General features: G+C 45.3%; 4 protein-coding genes and 1 long non-coding RNA gene across 6 annotated transcripts; all 5 read left to right on the plus strand.

Moving 5' to 3' along the window:
- Nucleotides 1-677: 677 nt before the first annotated feature.
- On the plus strand, nucleotides 678-2223 carry LOC108652334 (uncharacterized). Its single transcript, XM_018102500.3, has 3 exons — nucleotides 678-1198; nucleotides 1259-1956; nucleotides 2015-2223. Exons 1-3 carry the CDS (start codon nucleotides 739-741, stop codon nucleotides 2084-2086), a joined length of 1230 nt encoding a protein of 409 aa, XP_017957989.1. The 5' UTR covers nucleotides 678-738; the 3' UTR covers nucleotides 2087-2223.
- Nucleotides 2224-2494: 271 nt separating this feature from the next.
- On the plus strand, nucleotides 2495-4565 carry LOC115562086 (uncharacterized). Its single transcript, XR_016196720.1, has 2 exons — nucleotides 2495-3577; nucleotides 3638-4565. It is a non-coding gene; the product is annotated as an uncharacterized LOC115562086 (long non-coding RNA).
- Nucleotides 4566-8160: 3595 nt separating this feature from the next.
- On the plus strand, nucleotides 8161-12451 carry LOC108652332 (uncharacterized). Its single transcript, XM_089259293.1, has one exon. The coding sequence runs from the start codon at nucleotides 8172-8174 to the stop codon at nucleotides 12363-12365; it is 4194 nt and encodes a 1397-aa protein (XP_089115419.1). The 5' UTR covers nucleotides 8161-8171; the 3' UTR covers nucleotides 12366-12451.
- A 170-nt stretch (nucleotides 12452-12621) lies between these two features.
- On the plus strand, nucleotides 12622-14454 carry LOC108652335 (uncharacterized). Of its 2 annotated transcripts, none has more exons than XM_089259775.1 (3): nucleotides 12622-13016; nucleotides 13081-13221; nucleotides 13932-14454. In XM_089259775.1, the coding sequence occupies exons 1-3, from the start codon at nucleotides 12929-12931 to the stop codon at nucleotides 14432-14434; spliced, it is 732 nt and encodes a 243-aa protein (XP_089115901.1). In that variant the 5' UTR covers nucleotides 12622-12928; the 3' UTR covers nucleotides 14435-14454. The 2 variants fall into 2 exon arrangements, with proteins under 2 accessions (XP_089115901.1, XP_017957990.1); XM_018102501.3 differs by lacking the exon at nucleotides 13932-14454 and adding an exon at nucleotides 13299-13873.
- A 1651-nt stretch (nucleotides 14455-16105) lies between these two features.
- On the plus strand, nucleotides 16106-17690 carry LOC108652333 (salivary endonuclease). Its single transcript, XM_018102498.3, has 2 exons — nucleotides 16106-16306; nucleotides 16414-17690. The coding sequence occupies exons 1-2, from the start codon at nucleotides 16162-16164 to the stop codon at nucleotides 17595-17597; spliced, it is 1329 nt and encodes a 442-aa protein (XP_017957987.1). The 5' UTR covers nucleotides 16106-16161; the 3' UTR covers nucleotides 17598-17690.
- Nucleotides 17691-18729: the final 1039 nt, after the last annotated feature.

The following is an 18729-nucleotide window of genomic DNA, read 5'->3' on the forward strand; positions in this document are numbered from 1 at the left end:
TTCGTTTTAATAAATTTTAGCAGAAACATAAATAATGTAGATGAAACTGTTTTTTTATTGGATATTTTGCACAGCATAAATGATATTTACTTGAACAAGAAAACAGCGTAAAGAGGCTGAACCGATTGAAGATTCATATTGATTTGCTTTCGCGTTTATTTATTTTTTTTCGGATTCCAACTGAGCTTGAACGCTCTTTAAACGAACACGGTTTACGAATGACTTTCGTACAATGAGATTCCCAAGTGGTTAAATAACTCGAGAATTTCATTTCACCAATACGATTGCTTGATTTGACTCGGGAAAGAACCGGAACGAAAAAAAGCCCAAGCCGATCGCAAACAAACTCAACGCAGAACCGACGTAATCAATTGCTCTCAGAATTTTTCTGAGAAACATTGGGAAATCTGTAGCCGGTAGTTACGACCTACGCCAACAAGTGTTATTTTTACAACGACATTATCAGACGATGATATTTGTTGTGAAATTAGAAATAAATGAAATCAATTGCGAAATGCGAGAATAGTAAGGCACAATAAACAGCTTTGCGGAGGGTCAGTTACAGTGCCCGTAGTAGAACCGGTCTAGCGGTGTGTGTATCTCTGTATGAATGGCAGCTGATTACGCATGCTGTTTGAGTTACGTGGCCTTTTGCTGGCATTGCAAATTGCTTGATATTTATTCACATTTGCGATTCAGTCTCACAATCAAAACAAGGCGTGCTGCTCGCTTGGCAAGATGAGCGCTTCACATATTCTGGATTTGCAGGATGACTGTCTAAGATATCTGCTGGGCTATCTGTCGACTGAAGATCAAATAAGTTATGCCCAGGCCTGCCAGCGATTCCGCGACGTTTTCATCGATTGGGCCGGCAGACATTATCGACACTTCACGATCGATGAGAAGAGCTCAAAGCAGGAGCTGATCAGATTTTGCATTTGCCGCGAGGCCGTCGAGGAGCTGACCATCGATCTGGATCACTTTGATTCGTCCCGAGCGCTGAGAAACTATGGATGCGTAGCGCCTCTAAACTGTTTTAGCATATTGAGCTTAGCACTGACAGGCATGACAAACCTGAGAAAATTGATAGTCAAACAACTTAAGTTCATGCTCCTCTTTGCGCAACCCTTTGAGAAGACATTAGCTGCAGTCAAGGACTTGAAGCAGCTTAGAGTGCTAGAGCTGCATGCGATCGATGGTATAGAAATACACTCAGGGATCACTTTTTTAAGCTCGCTTGATCGTTCTGACTTTGCAGATTTCACCTTTGACAACTTGGGCCAACTGAAGCATCTGGAGGAGTTACACTTGATTGTAAAGACACTAAGTGCACCAACTCTAACCAACTGCTGCAAGTCGAGCCCCAATCTGCGTCATCTGCACCTTGGATTTTCCAGTGTACAGCGGATTCTGAGCGACATTGCGCCCTACTGTGCTAATCTGGAAACTCTTCAGTTTGGCATGATAGGAGAAGCGCCGGCATACAAAGCAATCGCCAAGCTGCCGAAGCTCAGACAGCTCATATATTACGGCATTCGGAGCAGCAACTCCTTTCTGCCGCTGCTCACCGGATTGGCTGCGCGACCGCAGCTCCAACGCCTCGACATCGACGGCGGCAGCCTTAGCACCGAAGAGACTCGACAACTGGTTCGACTGAGCGGCTTGCAGCAGCTGAAGTGCTTCTGCTCGACAGCTGAGTGTGTGGAGATGCTAGCGCAGCTAACACAGCTCCAAGCACTCAGCATATGGATGTCCAGCAGAGTCGACATATCTGCCGCTATGCTACGAGTGATAGGGGAATGCAAGCAGCTGCAGCAACTGCGCATTGCGTCGGGCAACTTGAACTCTGATTTTATTAATGACGTCTCAGAACTTCTCTGTGCAAACAAAACAGGAGCGAGTCAACGATTCCTGAAGCTCAAAGTTCCCATTCTAAAATATGTGACTTCGAAAGTGGTAAGGTACTGAAACCTAAGTGATCTATTGTATATAAATTAACTTTCGTCATTTATAGCCACTCATTGAGGGAACCCACGTTCTCAGCTGCTCAGAGTTTGAGTTGGCTTCATGGAAATACTTCAATTAAATCATAGTGGGATCATGTATTATTGCTCCCAGACTTAAGTACGCCTTTCTTCCGAAAACGACTCGAATATAGGTAATCAACCTTGTACTCACTGAAAAGTGGTAAAAGTTACCACACAAATGAAATAATTTATTTAATATTCACTTTCAATGCTTTTACATTAATGCAAGCGCGTCAGGGACAGGCGTAAAGCTTTGACTTAATTAAAGACTGATTGATTATTGGTCGGGATTCAATTTCAGTTTCATTCGCCGCCACACTGCAAGCAATGAAATTAAAATCAAATTAAATGAGAGAATTTAACATTTCCATTGTCACAGATGCTGATGGGACCACCTCATGCGCGTAACATGATATATGTACGTATGATGATGATGCTGCCTTTATTTGGCAGACGAGCAGCAGCCAGGCAGGCAGGCAGCAGTTGAAGTGGTTCGATCGTCTGCAAGTGGAGCCCATCAGTCAGCCAGTCAGTTGTACCGCCATTGCTTATTTGTATCAATTTAAACGAGTTTTTGTGTTTTTTCGCATGCGGGGCACGCTTTAACACGTTTACATTGAATTAAACGTTGCAGCCAGCACAACGGCAACATTACAGATACCAACAATGGCGCACACAAAAGCAACAACAGCAACAGCAACAGCAACTGCAGCAACATGGTAAAGTTAAAATCAACATACATTGTTGCTGAACATTTCCTTTTGTGCCAGAGAGCCCAGCCCAGTGCTCAGGGAGAGCAAAAGCCGGAAAGTGAAACGAGCTACGTCTGAAGTGAAAGAAAAATAGCAACAGGCAACAAACAACCAACAACAGAACAACAATGGCAACAATAATGCGCTTGAGGCGACCCTCTCTCATCGAAATGGATTACATATAAATATACTTATTGTTCCATTTGGCAGCTGAATAAATATTTCGGTCAGAATTTGTGCCAATTGATAATGGATACGTGATAATGGATAATCGTCATACTGTTAGCAATGAGACAAAAGACAAACAAGCCCAACTGACTGAGTGACATATTTTCAGCACTTTGATTACCTTCAATTTACATATATCATTTTCTTTATGCAATTACAACAGAATTGTTTGCCCCTACACACGCTCGATCACGCAAGGTGCAGTCTTGAATCAAATATTATGATCTCAGACTTAACCCGCATAAGCTTAATAAAAGCTGCAGCTAAGCAGCGTAAGGCACTCGTAATTTTATCAATAAAATTCAACGACAGTCTAAAGTACCCACTGAGCAGCATGAATATTTTATGGCAATGTGTGAAGCCGCACATTATTAATTAAAATTTGCTCCATCAACAACAACAACAACGAGAACAACACGTAGAGCAACAGCGTGCGCGGAATTACGGCAAACGAGGCGGCAGTAAAAACTTCCAATTACTCAAGCGTGCCCTCATCCTTCTTCGACAAACACACAGCACAGGGACATCACATAAACGTTCATACATACACATGTGTGTGTGTATGTGTGTGTGTAAGTGTGTTTGTATTTGCATTTAATATCCTTTTCTTTGAATAATTCATGCATACAGGGCTGACCAAACGACTGAACAGCATCAACTGCACACAGCGGCGTTGCAGGGCACAGGCAAAAGGCTGATGACCGAAGGGCTTCCATTTCATTGTTGTTGTTGTTGTTGTTGTTGTTGTTGTTGCTGTGGCTGCTGCTGTTGCTGGGCATTTTTTACGCATACCGATGGCGAAACTTATTAATTGGCACTTGAGCTGTGGTTACCACAGCTCGACAGAATCCACGTTTCTTTTTTATTTTGTATTTTTGCCCTGGGCTCAACCAAAGCGCGCCGTCATTCAAATTTTTGAGCAGGCATAATTTAACAACTTTTTCGTCCACGGGCTGCGCCCGTCTCGTTGGATATTGGATGTTGAACATCGCTGGTAATCCACTCAAGTAACAGGCTATAACCACCACAGCGGCAACAATAACAGTGGCAAAAATTTACACGAGACTGACAATGACAGAGCAACAAGATTGGCGGACATGCAGCAAGGGCAAACAAGCAACAGCAACAAGGGAATACCCTGCAATAGCTAGGACACTACTACTCTAGAGGAGTACTTCACGATGAGGAGTAAAGTGAATTGAAGAGATTTCCCTTAATGGCAATTATAGCTCTGTGTCTCTGGGTCAATTCTATGCCAGTTATGAAGAGAATAAGTGAGTTGTTAACTGGAAAGCTTACTGCTGCTAATGTTAGTGTGCGCATTATGCATAAATGCATATGTCGTTGACTGACTGACATTTTGACGCACAGGAGACAGCCTCATATCCCCCAGTGACTGCGCTATCGTCACGTTTTACCATTTAAATTAAAATGTTTCGCTTAAGAGAAAGAGAGCTGCAAAAATTGCTTACGCCCGGCGAGAGCACAACAAAAATCTCAGCCACATCCCCTTCAGAAAAAAATATAAAAAAAATTAAAAAACAAAAGTAAGAAAAAAGCTACGAAAATGTATAAAAAATGAGTGCGCTGCTTTTTTCGCTGCCCTGTTTGGCGCTGTCTTTTGCAGTTGGCGCGTTAGCCAGCTGCACTTGAAAGCCGCCTTGTTGGCCATCAGTGCCAGTGGCCGGTTTGGCCATCGCTATCGCCAACGCCAACGCCATCGCCATCTACATTGCTTCTTCTTCTTCTTCATTTATTCAATGCCGCGCTGTTGCCATCAACAGCGTCGGTCACACGGCGTATCAGTGTTATTCGAGGGGGCTTATACGCTATACAAGAACTTTTCAGCTCACTTTTTAACAAACGTTGAACAAGAAGATGAAATAAAGCTATAACTATATATGTATGCATATTTCTGCAGCCGATTTCGTTTCCGTAGTGGCATTAAAGATAGTTTTTAAATTATTGAGTGAGTGCTCTATATAGATACATAAATATATGTCTGATAGTACTGTTCTTAGTTGAGAATCATAATTAATATGATTCACAACAGTCTCAATATTTCAATGTTCCATCTATTGCTTTCACATTTAATTGCAACATTGTGCACAGAAAGTATGTGCAGCAACATTCAATGTCGTTTACTGCAGCTGTCCCTGACGAATTAAGCACTTTCATTAAGTGACTGCAATCAGGTAAGAAATTATCAGCCAGCACCTGGCGCCTTAGCGCTGGCGACCCGCTCCGCGATATCTTAATGCACTTTTAATTGAGCAGAGACCTGCGCGCTGCACTGAGCAGCCATCTGTCAAGGGCGATGGGGTGAACATTGAAAAGAAGTGCAAATGAAAAATTATAATTAACGTGGCCATTAGCAAGAGTGCCAAGTGCCAAGTGGCAGATGCTGTTGCTGCTGCTGTTGCTCTCTTCCTCCATCTTTCTTCTCCCTTTTCCCATTTCTGATTTCAATTTGGGCAACTATTTTAATTGGCAACCAATGACAAGGACAATGCGTATACGCCATGTGTTACTATTGGTTAACATAAATTATCGAAAATCATAATTTATGCGCAGGTTGTCATTGTCAGCGTTGCCTAGCCAAATATGCAGTCTCAGTTGTTGGGCACGAAAATGAATACAAGCCCAATTAACTCATTCATTTGCAGCACTTAGGTAGACAGCCAGGCAATTGTCTGCAATGGGTGCAAAGCGCAATTGCGACATGGATTTTGCGTTCGAGTTTTCATAAATAAATCAAGCTAATTAATAGACTGTCGATGTCATGTAGACGCAAATTGTGTGTCAATGGCACTCGAAATGATTCCGTTGCCAAATCAGTAATTTTGGCGCCTGCTATCAGCGAACAGTGACAAGCACCCATTGATTAGCACTTAGAGTAACTATCTGAATTAAATCAACAACTACGTCAAGCGCCATTCTATTGAATAATATTTCTTTTCGAGTCAATTGACATGCATCGAGAAGTGTTCACTTATTTATTGCATTTTATTGGCAGGACCTCTGTGAGTCTGTGAGTAGCAGCTGTCAGCAACAAATGCGAATAAATTGTATTTCTGCAAATCCAATTACCAAATGATTTGTTTTTACATATAATTTCGATGTTTTCTTTTCTCTAATGGAGCATACCCTATGCCCACAGAATGATTGCCGTGGGCTATAAGAGAATTCCGAAATTGTTTGCATTCGTCTTGGTTCTCTGTGCAGGGTATTACATAGTCATGTTTTTATTCTACAGACGGTCTATTTTTTTTATCAACGGAATTGGGGAATTCCATTGCCGAAATTCGCACGCACGTACAGTGCTGCAAATTAGTCTACATACGCATCGGTAGATTATTTTTTTTGGTGTGGGTCTTTAGTGCAAATAATCGCATGAAGTGCCTTTGCCTGTCGTTGAATTTGATGGCATTGATGCCAATGCTTTTTGGACCCCAAATAAATATTTGATTCCTGTGTTCATAAATGGCTTCTAAATTGCAAATGTCGGCAAAGGAAATCAATTAGTGTTTGACAGATCGATTTTTGTGCTGCTTTTGTGCTCACGAAATGCTTGGAAGTATGTCTATTTCGCTTCCAAATATAAACATTTTCTATAATCAAATAATTGTGCCATAAAATGTGATAAGCAATTATTATGGCATTAGTTAGGAATTATTTTATAGATGGGTCTAAATGATTACTCTGAGACTTTAAAATTTTGCACGTGAGCTAATTTTATGATTCTATAAAAATTAATAAACAAATTATATGTCTACGCTCATTAGGGGTGAGCCACGCACATCGGACTTGAAGATATAGTGACTTGGTAAATTCTGCTATATTTTAGACACTATTGGTGCTAGAGACCTCAAATTTTATATACTTGGGCTGACCACCCCAGACCAAAGAGCTTCAACGGATATATGTCCGCCCACAGAGGCGTGGCTAACCGAAAAAGTTTATACCTCCTAAATTATAAGAGCTAGAAGCGGCAAATTTGGATAATTTATTTACTAGTAGGCTACTCTATCGATGACCCAAAAATAATATTTACGCTTCTTTAGGGGCGTGGAATTTCGAGAAATACACTGTTATGTTCACGTTTTGGGAGTGTGAGTATCCAAATTTTGCAGTTAGCTTACCGTAAGCTCGTCTAAGAACTGGCTAAAAATGAATGAAATGAAAATGACGTCCAGTAAAGGCGTCGCAAATTTCATCAGTAATAGAGCTAAACTTGGCTACTAAAATGCTTATGGGGTGTGAATCAGTATTCCGCAGTCGGTAACGCTCGACTGCAACGTTCCGATATTTTATTATCGATTAAAATAAAGCAAGAGCTTACAAATTTTCAATGTAGACTTATGTGTAACTTATATAATTTCGGTTTTTGTTGTAATATATCCCCCACCCCTTTATCCACCCCCTCACCATCACCTTTGTAAAAAGCTAAAGACTTGTGCTTTGGAATGTACATGTATCTGAAAATTATGACTGAGTTCTAAAAGTTTCATTAAGATTGTACGTCTAGAAATTAGATTTTTCAACAAATAAATTCTTTTAATATTGCCCACACTGCAGCGCAGCCCAAGCGCAGTCGCTGCTTACTTCGCAGTTAGCAGAGCGCGGGCTTACGCGTGAGTGTGGATGTATGTGTGTCTAAAAGAAGTGCAGAGTGATTAGAATGTCAGATTAGAGGGTTCAGGGTATCTCCTAGTCAAGCAGTCTCGTTTTGTTGCTTTTGTGCTGACGAATTACTTGGAAAAATGTCTATTTCGCTTCCAAATATAAACATTTTGTATAATCAAATAATTGTGTCATAAACTGTGATAAGCAACTATTATGGCATCAGTTGGGAATTATACTATAGATGGCTCTAAATGTTACAAAAATGCCTTGTTAAGATATTTGACTATATCCAGTCGATATTCGATATTGCTATAAATTCTTATAATTGATAAGAATTAAGATAATAGATGGAGCACCTGTCAGCTCACAGGTGAGGTATAGAGCATTGGTCAGTCCTATTTGCGCTGCCGCAATCGTAATCTGCAATATAATCAACTGCCATAAATAAGTGAGTCGAACACTTTTAAGTTGTGATAACAGTTTGGTCGACATACGACATATGTAGAATTTGGCATATAAAGACGGCACTGCTCGAGGAATGTGTTGGCATAATCTACTCGCGTGTAGTGCTATGAGGTGCGACGTGACTGTGATCCTAATCCTCGAGCTGCTGGTCGGCCTCAGCTCCACCGCTGCACGTTTATCGCGCGTGTTGCCCTTCGACGAAGGGGATCAGGGCGTGCCCGTGTTCGGGGACTGCGAGTTTCGAGTCAATGGCGATCTCAATGATCCAGCGCCGCTTCTGGCGCGACATAACTATTTCGAGATCATCGTGCCGGACCCTACGGACACAGTGCGTCTTCAAAATGGTGAACTGCTGGATATGTTCTGCCCTGGCGCTGGCTTTGCGGCACCCTTTCAAACGCGGACCCAGTTGACTGCGCAGTGCCTGCAGAAAAAGTATTTTCTGGTCGATGGCCTGGTCTATCCCTTTGCCAACTTCAGCTGCGCGGCCTGGCCGACCTTCTCGGCGCTGCGCACTGGTCGGCAGTGCAACGGTGGCACGGATCTGGTCAAAGTTGGCTTCCAGTTGGAGGACGACGGATTCCTGCAAACCTTCGATGTGTGCCATGACGAGGACTCCGAGGCCACACGCTATGTACACCATGTGCTGTACCCCTCCAGCTACGACTATCAGCACGGTGTGGCGCGACCGAATTTTATTACTCTGGACTTCTACAAAGGCCGAGATGTCAATAAAAAGTACACGCAAGTAGAGCAGAATATCACTATAAGCAACATTCTGGGCCTTGATGCCAGCCCATACTTCAACTATAGCGACGATCGGATATTGGCTCGCGGCCACTTGATTGCGAAAACGGATCAGATCTTTGGCGCGGCCCAAATGTCCACTTTCATCTTCATCAATGTGGCCCCTCAGTGGCAGAGCTTCAATGGCGGTAACTGGGAGCGTGTCGAATCGAGCGTTCGCAAATTTGTTGCCGATCAGAATTTGACTGTTGACTGCTATACCGGAACCTGGGGAGTGTCCACGCTGCCCGACTTCGAGGGCATCGAGCGTGAGCTCTACCTGGACTTCGATGAAAATAACAATGGCCTGATACCAGTTCCCAAACTGTATTTCCGCGTCATCATTGATCGTGCTAGTCGAGAGGGCATCGTCCTGGTGGGTGTCAACAATCCCTATGTCACCTTGGAACAAATTCAAAGTGAATATATTTTGTGCGAGGATGTTGGACATCGGCTGAGGTGGGTTTCCTGGATTAAGGAGGATCTACATGAGGGCTATTCGTATGCGTGCTCTGTGGAGGACTTCACGGAAGTGGTGAAGGACTTGCCCCTTGATGATCTGCACACCACTGGTATCCTTGGCTTAGATAAAGATACCACCAGCGATGCACCAACCACTGTTAGCACGACTGAAGTGCCTTCTCCAACGGCACCTGAGACCACCACTGAGATCCCCACGACTGCTGAGAGCACTTCAGATATTCCAACTGAATTGCCAACGACACTTGAGAGCTCCACAGATATTCCTAGCACGATTTCTACTACCAGCACCACTGAACTACCGTCGACTACTTCTGAGAGTACTAGTGATATTCCTAGCACGATTTCTACTACCAGCACCACTGAACTACCGTCGACTACTTCTGAGAGTACTAGTGATATTCCTAGCACGATTTCTACTACCAGCACCACTGAACTCCCGTCGACTACTTCTGAGAGCACTAGTGATATTCCTAGCACGATTTCTACTACCAGCACCACTGAACTACCGTCGACTACTTCTGAGAGCACTACTGATATTCCTAGCACGATTTCCACTACCAGCACCACTGAGCTGCCACCTACAACAACATCTGAGAGCACTACCGGGTCCTCCAGCACAGCATCCAGTTCAACAGCAACAACACCCAGTCCAACTGCCACACCGCAGCCCGATCAATGCTACTTCAGCACCAACGGAGATCTCACAGATCCTGCCCCACTGCTCACGCCGGAGGGTGCACTGAGCTGGCTTTTGCCGGATGAATCGGGTATTTACACGGTGGATGATGGATCGAGCATTGATTTGCACTGCACCGCTGCACTGGCCATTCCATTCAATCGATATACCGCGCTGACGGCCCGCTGTGTGGGCGACCAGATGTATGAGGCGGAGGGCCAGAGGGTAGCGATAGGGGAATTCAGCTGTCAAACGTGGCCCAGCTACGAGGCCGTTCGCACTGGAGTCTCGTGTGAGGGCGGCACTGAGCTACTGCAGATTGGCTTTAACGTGGCTGCCGGGATGTTGCCGCAGCTGGAACTGTGCTACGACGAGAGTGCACAGATCACACGCTACGCTCGCTACGAGCTGACGCCGGCCAATGTTGCCTATCAGCAGAACGTGGCACAGCCCGGGTATCTGCGGGCCGGCTTCTATGCGGGCAAGGACGTGAACGTGCTCTACAGCCTGTCGCATCAGCACGAGATGCTTGGTGAAACTCTTGGCTTGAATGCCAGCCAGTACCTGGACAGCAGCCGCGACCTGTACCTCGCGCGGGGTCATCTCGCTGCGCGTCAAGACTTTGTGCATGGCTCGGCGCAGCGTGCGACGCACTTTTATGTGAATGTGGTGCCCCAGTGGCGCAGCATCACCATAGGCAACTGGCTGGCCGTGGAGCGCAGTCTGCGCCAATTCGTGGCCAACGAGGCGATCAACGTGAGCGTGCATGCAGGCAGCTGGGGCGTAGCCACACTGCCGAATGCCGAGGGCAAACAAACGCCGATCTATTTAAATGCCGACACGCAGCAGCTGCCGGTGCCTCGACTGGTGTATCGCATTGTCATTGACCAGGAGAGCCGCAGGGGCATTGCCCTAGTGGTGGCAAACGATCCACATGCCAGCCTTGACGAAATCTTGCGGGATTATGTCGTCTGTGAGGATGTGGGTGCGCAGCTGGATTGGCTGGACTGGGAAAAGGCCAACATTGAGAAGGGCTATGCCTACGCGTGCTCTGTGGAAGATTTCACTGAAGTGGTCAAAGATCTGCCACTCGATCAACTGGATACGACTGGGCTGCTTGGGCTGCCGGACGAGCAATCACAACAGCTGTGCAGCTTCCGCGTGAATGGCGATCTCAAAGACCCAGCTCCGCTGTTTGTGCTACGCGACGAACGCGGCTCGGCACAATACTTGGAGCCCGATCCACAAGGTGCGGTGGAACTGCAGCGTGGCCAGGCAATAGAGCTGCACTGCAGCGGCCCAAAGTCATTTCAAGGACACTTCGCCGGATACTCTCAACTAAATGCCAGTTGCTGGCAAGAAGAAAATTTCTTGGTGCTGGGCAAAGTCCACCACATCAGCGACTTTGTGTGCACCTCGTGGCCCGCCTACACGGCTCGACGCACGAACCGTGAGTGCAATGGAGGAACCAATCTTCTGGAAGTTGGCTTTCAGCTCGCCAACGATGACAGCCACGATGACTTCCTGCAAACCTACGATGTGTGCCACGATGAGCTGGCGGAGGTAACACGCTATGTGCATCATGTGCTGACGCCCAGCAGCGCCCAGTATCAGCGCTCAGTGAGCCGGCCTAGCTTCATCACGGGCGACTTCTATGGCGGCAAGGACGTCAATCAGAAGTATACGCAGGTGCAACAGAACATCACAATCAGCGGAATTCTGGGCATGGATGCCTCACAATACTTCGATATCGGCAGCAACGTGTATCTGGCCAGGGGTCATCTATCCGCCAAGACCGACTTCATATTTGGCGCCGCGCAGCAGGCGAGCTTCTTCTTTGTGAATGCCGCACCCCAGTGGCAGACCTTCAATGCGGGCAACTGGGAGCGCATTGAGGATAGCGTGCGAAAATTTGTGGCTGCTGAAAATATAACCGTCGATTGCTACACTGGCACGTGGGGTGTGTCCACGCTGCCAGATGCAGAAGGCGTGCCCCAAGAGCTCTACCTAGACTTCGATGAGAACAGCAATGGGCTGATACCAGTGCCCAAGCTCTACTTCCGCGTGATTATCGATCGGGATAGCCGCAGGGGCATTGTGCTGCTGGGCGTTAACAATCCACACATTGGCATGGAAGAGATTGAGGAGGACTATATTATCTGTCCTGATATCGGCGATCAAATCAACTGGATAAGTTGGACAAGGAAGGACTTACAGAAGGGCTACTCGTATGCCTGCACTGTGGAAGACTTTATAGAAACTGTTCAAGACTTGCCATTGGACGATCTGCAAACGAATGGCGTTCTAGGTGTTTCGGCGTAACGCTAATCACCACACTCTATACTATCTAATAGTCTAATCAAACTAACTAAGCATACAATAAATTATTATAAAAATTAATAACTGACGATAAGCAGTTTTTCGAACTATCATCCCGCAAATGCTCACGTGTCACACGTTTCGCAATGCCAAAGCTCTACATATTATCTTTCAGATTGACAAGGCATATCAGCACTTGTAACATAAACAAAGCATTTTTTTCATTTTTTGCGCTGATAATCTAATCTCTAAACGCATTCATTAATATCAAAAGTCAATGACTTTGAATGTTTTATTTCTGTCTGTAAATCAACTAAACATTTGACTTTTTCATGCTCAAAATAAGTTTAAAATTTAGCTGGAATACTCTGTTAAATCACCCGTAACTATCAGGGTTGCCACATTTAATCTGTAAATGCTAATTAAATTAGGCAAGCTTCGCTTAAATCATTTGCACACTAAATGCTAGAAATCATTCAGGCATACCTTGCAAATCATATAAAACGAAGCTCACATTGAGAGCAGAGTTCAGTTATCAAAGCAAAAGTACTTGAAGCAACTGGGCCATGTCTGTAAAGTGGCAAGTCGGCTACATAGCCTGTTGTGTATTGGCCATAATTGTGGCCGTAGCAGCCCATGTCAATGCCTACAAAAGTAAGTGACGGCAATTTGCAGCATTGGGGTCGCAATGATTTAACAACTTCATTGACTTTGTCAGAGTTTGGACGCGATTGTCGCGACATCAGTTGTGTGGCCACTGAGAGATGCATATTATCCAGCGTGGCATGCGAAAAGGATCAACTGGATGGCGAGCACTGCGGCCAATATCCGAAATGTGTCGAGCGTACAAGTAGCCCAGGTGTGTAAAGCCCACTGAACCCATTCACCGTCTAGCGGCACGCACTCATTGCAAAACCTTTTCCTGATCCGTTTCAGATCAGCATTTGAATCGGTTCATGATCGACACCACATCCACCACAGCTAACACTCGCAGCATCAGCGCACCCATCTCCGGTCCCAGCACCAGCACGCTCCACTTGAATCACCAGCCGTACACTGAATCGAACCCAGACAGGGCAAATGACTTTGAGCTCCTTGATGGAGTCACTGGGCCCGTGCCAGGCGCCAGTCATGCCGATCAGCGACAGGCAAATGTTCTGGTCATTGTGCGGGATGGGTCCCAGCCACCCATGCCAAATCCAAATTCCAATCCCAATCTCAATTACAACAGACAGCTCTGGCGACAGCCGTGCATTGTTAGCCCATATTATCCATATGCTTGCACCAACGCGCCCCCACCTAACATGCCCGTCTCGAGATCAGTCCCGCCTTACGGCAGTGCGCGACCCGCCTCCGGGCCGCAGCTAGTGCCACCAACTCCGCCGTGCTATTACAACTGTTATCCCAGACTGGCAGCCGGGTATCCGCTTGCCCGATCCTCTAGACCCACCGCATCGACGAGCAACTACTTGCTTTACATATCCATTTAGTGGCAAACAGTTCGCACTCCTCCTCCTATTCTGCTGATCAGTCTCTCTCTCTTTTTCTTTTGGCAATTCATCTCCCCAGATTCGCCAGACTTCATTGACTTGGAATTCGAATCGTCTTACCCACTGCATAATGTTACCGCGAGACAAGTCTATATGCCTGGACGCATGCCCATGCCTATGCCAGTCCCAATGCCAATGCCAATGCCAGTGCCCATGCCCATGGCAAGACCCCTTCCCGGTCCGGCACCCATTCCCGGTCGTGTGTACTATCCTCCGGTAAAACGCAGACCCATGCCAATGCCAATGCCAGTGCCAATGCTTCCTCCTCCACCTCCACCTCCAGCTCCAGCTCCGCTGCCAATTGTCATCCTGCCTATTGGTGTGGGCAGTTTTTCAGGCACGGGCTACAATTATAATCAGTATTATGGGCCAAGTGGCATTTACCCCAACAACCAATACAACCCCCAAATTCCCAATTATGACTATTATAACAACAACAACAACAATAACAACAATTATAATAATAACAATAATAATTACAATTATGTTAATAATAATTACGATTACAACTCATATGGATAAATAAATAGATTAAAAATCAAGTGATCCTCAGAATAAAATTTTATTTTCAATGCTTTTCCCAATTGCTTTCAGGATTTCCATTAGGAAGGCTTAAGCGACAAGCTGGACAGATGGGTGGCAATGGAATGGGTGTAAATGGCAGAGGTGGTAACGGAATGGGAGCCAATGGAAATGGCATGGGCGGTAGAAATGGAGTAGGACCCAATGGAAATGGCAATGGATATGGCATGGCTGGTAGAGGTGGCTACGGAATGGGAGGAAATGGAAATCCAAATGGAATGGGTGGCAATGGAATGGGCATGGGAAGGAATGGAATGGGGGCCAATGGAATGGGCATGGGAAGAAACGGTAATGGAATGGGACCCAATAGTATGGGTGGTAGAGGTGGCAATGGAATGGGGGGCAATGGAATGGGTGGCAATGGATATGGTATGGGCGGTAGAGGTGGCAACGGAATGGGAACCAATGGGAATGGAATGGGTGGTAGAGGTGGATACGGAATGGGACCCAATGGAAATGGCAATGGATACGGTATGGCTGGTAGAGGTGGTAACGGCATGGGCGCCAATGGAAATGCAAATGGAATGGGAGGGAATGCAATGGGTGGAAATGGAATGGGTATGGGAAGGAACGGCAATGGTATGGGTGGTTATGGAATGGGAGGCAATGGAAATGGTATGGGTGGAATGGGAATGGGTAGAAACGGTTACGGTATGGGTGGTAATGGAATGGGAGGTTATGGAATGGGTATGGGAATGGGTATGGGTGGAAGGGGTGGCAATATGAATGGAGGAATAGGCATGGGCTCTGGTGGAATGAATCCATGGGTTTATACCATGTGTGGACCTGGATATCCATCAATTAATGGTAATAATGGTAATGGAATAAATATGACTGGAATAAATGGAAACGGTGTAAATACAAACGAAACGCTTGAAAATACAAGTACATCCAATCGCAATAAAAGGAATGTACATGGATTTAACAATCGACGAGAGGCTGGCCAACAAAACCAGCAGGGTGGGGGAATGGGCGGCTATGGAATGGGTGGTAATGGCATGCGTGGAATGGGCTATGGTAGAATGTGTGGACCTGTAATGGTTCACGGGCACTTTGGTATAGGAATGGGCGGAGGCAGGGGAATGGGCAATGGACAGTGGAGCAACAGTAACTCTGGTGCCTACATGACTCAAGTGTCGTTTAATCAAAGCTCAGATGGTACCTCTGTGGATACTACCTCAAGCAGACCAAAACGCCGCAGAAACGAAACGGAATGGTGAAGAAGTTTATGTTGGATCACGTATACAATTTGTAAAATAAATATATACAAACTTTGAACTGCATTGCACAGTTTTTAATTGCTTGAACTTTATTACTATATTGAGTAAATTTTACTGAATTATTTATTGTAGCCTTTGGAACAATAATAATTGAGGTAACATTTCGTAAATATCACGTGTGAAACGTTAGCTTTAGCTATTACAACACTAAAGAATATTCAACATGAAAGCAATTAAAGCTTTAATATAACGAATCATAAGAAGCTAGCCGATAACCGGTTTAGAGAGAGTTGCATGCAAAGAAAGAATCAAAGAAAGAGAGAGAGAGTGAGAGTGAGTGTGATTGAGGGAGAGAGCAAATTAAAACTGTGTATAAAAACACCTGTAGAGACCACAACTAATTGAATACGTAAACAGACGCCGCACGAGACAGTTCGAGAGCTGAGCATGGCTAGCATGCATATATTTCGGATCGCTTTGTTGCTATTCGCGTCAACGAACGAGATTCGAGCGCGAGAAGCAATTAGGCCAGCCGAAGATGTGGGTCAAATAATCAAAGATCTTGTGGGAGTGAATGGGGCAGCTGAAGCAGGTAAATGCATGATGCCCTCTTTTTCAGTATTGCTAAAATCAATATTCAAAAGTGCAATCGAGAACGAAATGTAATATTAATTTGCATGTAACTCGCATGTATTATAGGTGGTGCATGTATATTGGACATTCAAATGGATTTGCCACACTCCAAGCAGCAGCCGCTTTACCTGTACCCCGACACGGACACCTACTGGCTGCCCGATAAGGAGGGATTGTTGGAGATACCAGCAAACGCAAACATCGAGCTCTACTGTGATCATTCATTTTCGATTGGCGATGGCATTGAGCATAGCTCATCCATACGGGTTCGCTGCCTGAATGATAAAGCATTCCAGTGGAACGGGCAGAAATGGGAGTTGAGCGATTTTACCTGCTCCACACCACTTACCTATTCTGTGGAGCAACTGAGCCAGCGGTGCGGGGATGGAGATGACCAGTCGCCTGCTCGACTGTATCGCGTGGGCTACAACATCAGCGAGGGTCGATTTGTGCGTACCATAGAGCTGTGCCACGACGCAAGGCAGCTGCAAACACACTACGCATCCTATCAATTGATCCCAGCAAATGCGCTCTTTCAGCGAGGAGTTAAACGCATTAAGTTCAGTGCCGCTGGCCACTTTTCCGGCTACGATATGAACAGACTCTATTCACAAAAGGCTCAGCGAAGACGGGTGGCGGAACTGTATCAAAGACTCAATGCCACTGAGAACGGCCTCGGTTTCCTGGAAAAGGGACAGTACCTCACGCGCGGCCACCTGGCAGCCAAAGCAGACTTCATTTATGCCAGCCAGCAGCGCACGACCTTTAACTACGTGAATGTGGCACCGCAGTGGCAGATATTCAATGGTGGCCCCTGGCAAATCATAGAGGACAAGATTCGTGAGCTTGTGTCTCGCCTAGATCTCTCAGTGAGCGTCTATACGGGCACCCATGGAGTCATGCCCTTTTCAAGGCAGACTGCCTTCCATTTGGCCAACAATGCAAGTGGCAATGGCAGTGGCGTGCTCCCCGTTCCGCTTCTCTACTATCGCTTGCTCATCGACAATCGAAATCCCAGTCGCGGCCTGGCCATCGTGGGTGTCAATAATCCGCATGCCACGCAGAGCGAGATAGAGCAATCGTATATTATATGTCCGCGTGTCGAAGCACCCTGGCTTCAGCGCTGGCTGCAGGCGAAAGATCTCAGGAAAGCATATCTCTATGCGTGTCGCGTGGCAGATTTGGCTGTGGCCGCGGGCCATTTGCCGCCTCAGCTGGAAGATGTAAACGACCTGATAGAGGAGCCGTAAAATCTTGAATTGAAATCATGCTCATGCCATTATCAGAAGACTGTGTGCCTAAAGCTTGGGAATGTTAAATAAAAGTAGACACCACAAGCAATACGTTTCGTCATTGTCATCAGATTTATTGTTTTTCTTTCGTAAACTCAGGAATATGAATGGTAATTTGTGTATTCCAAGATAAAGTAAAGTAAACCGTATATTTTGATATTTACTTTGGTTTTTTCTTAATTTCGCTCAACAAATAATTTAGTACAGAAAAAAAACAAAAACAAAATAATAATGGAATATCAGTGAGCTCTTAAGTCAACACAGAAATCTTACGCACACATTGTTTACTGCCAGCTAACATGAAATATATAATTTTCGTCACCCAGCCGCGACTTCACCTTGCCGGACGGACGTAGCAGCAACGAATTGTAGACGTACGGAAGACGGTGGGAAGTACGCTTCGGCGTTTTCAAATCAGTAAATGCAAATATAAATGTATTGAAAGCTCAAATGGGACCGAATTCAAAGCGAAGCAGAAGCAAGAAGAATTTATGGTAATGCGGAAAAGAGAAGCGCAACAAAAAAAAAACGAATTCAAGGACGTAAAATACCGGAAAACGGCAACAAAGGCAACGGAAAATTTAAGAAATTGTGCCAAACGACAACGTTGCTGGATGTGGGCGCTTTATATGTGTGGGCGTATATGTATGTATGAATGTGTGTGTGTGTGTGTGTGTTTTTGTGTGAAGCAGAAGAAAAGGATTAAATCAATGTTGCGGAACAAATTGTGTTATGTGGGGCGCCTTCATGGAGGTAATACAAACCTATTTCATTTCTTCAAGCCAACAAGGCATGGCCATAATGGGTAGCCGAATGTGAGCCAACTTTTCGACCACAAGCGACGACCCAATTTGATGGTGTCAAAGTCACACGAGCGTTAATAATGTGGGATACATGCTAGACGGCTAGTGTAAAGTCAAAAGAGAATGATATGATTAACTATGCACACATACTCAATTAAGTGCATATGAAACGTCATTTAGGGCCACCTTAAGTCACCTTTATCGGGATATAAGCTGGGAAAATGCCAAAGGAATATCTATTTCGTCAAGGCCACAGCAAATAAATTTTGATGGCATTTATCATACGG

This window comes from Drosophila navojoa, chromosome 4, assembly GCF_054131105.1.
Source record: "Drosophila navojoa isolate 15081-1374.11 chromosome 4, UAZ_NAV_1.0, whole genome shotgun sequence".
In the NCBI taxonomy this organism is placed as follows: Eukaryota; Metazoa; Arthropoda; class Insecta; order Diptera; family Drosophilidae; genus Drosophila; species Drosophila navojoa.

Coding starts and splice junctions, on each gene's coding strand:
- LOC108652332 (XM_089259293.1), top strand. CDS start 8,172: ATGTGTTGGCATAATCTACTCGCGTGTAGTGCTATGAGGTGCGACGTG.
- LOC108652333 (XM_018102498.3), top strand. CDS start 16,162: ATGGCTAGCATGCATATATTTCGGATCGCTTTGTTGCTATTCGCGTCA. Junction 16,307..16,413: donor GAATGGGGCAGCTGAAGCAG/GTAAATGCATGA, acceptor CATGTATTATAG/GTGGTGCATGTATATTGGAC.
- LOC108652335 (XM_018102501.3), top strand. CDS start 12,929: ATGTCTGTAAAGTGGCAAGTCGGCTACATAGCCTGTTGTGTATTGGCC. Junction 13,017..13,080: donor CCATGTCAATGCCTACAAAA/GTAAGTGACGGC, acceptor TGACTTTGTCAG/AGTTTGGACGCGATTGTCGC. Junction 13,222..13,298: donor CGAGCGTACAAGTAGCCCAG/GTGTGTAAAGCC, acceptor GATCCGTTTCAG/ATCAGCATTTGAATCGGTTC.
- LOC108652334 (XM_018102500.3), top strand. CDS start 739: ATGAGCGCTTCACATATTCTGGATTTGCAGGATGACTGTCTAAGATAT. Junction 1,199..1,258: donor AGAGCTGCATGCGATCGATG/GTATAGAAATAC, acceptor CTGACTTTGCAG/ATTTCACCTTTGACAACTTG. Junction 1,957..2,014: donor AATATGTGACTTCGAAAGTG/GTAAGGTACTGA, acceptor CGTCATTTATAG/CCACTCATTGAGGGAACCCA.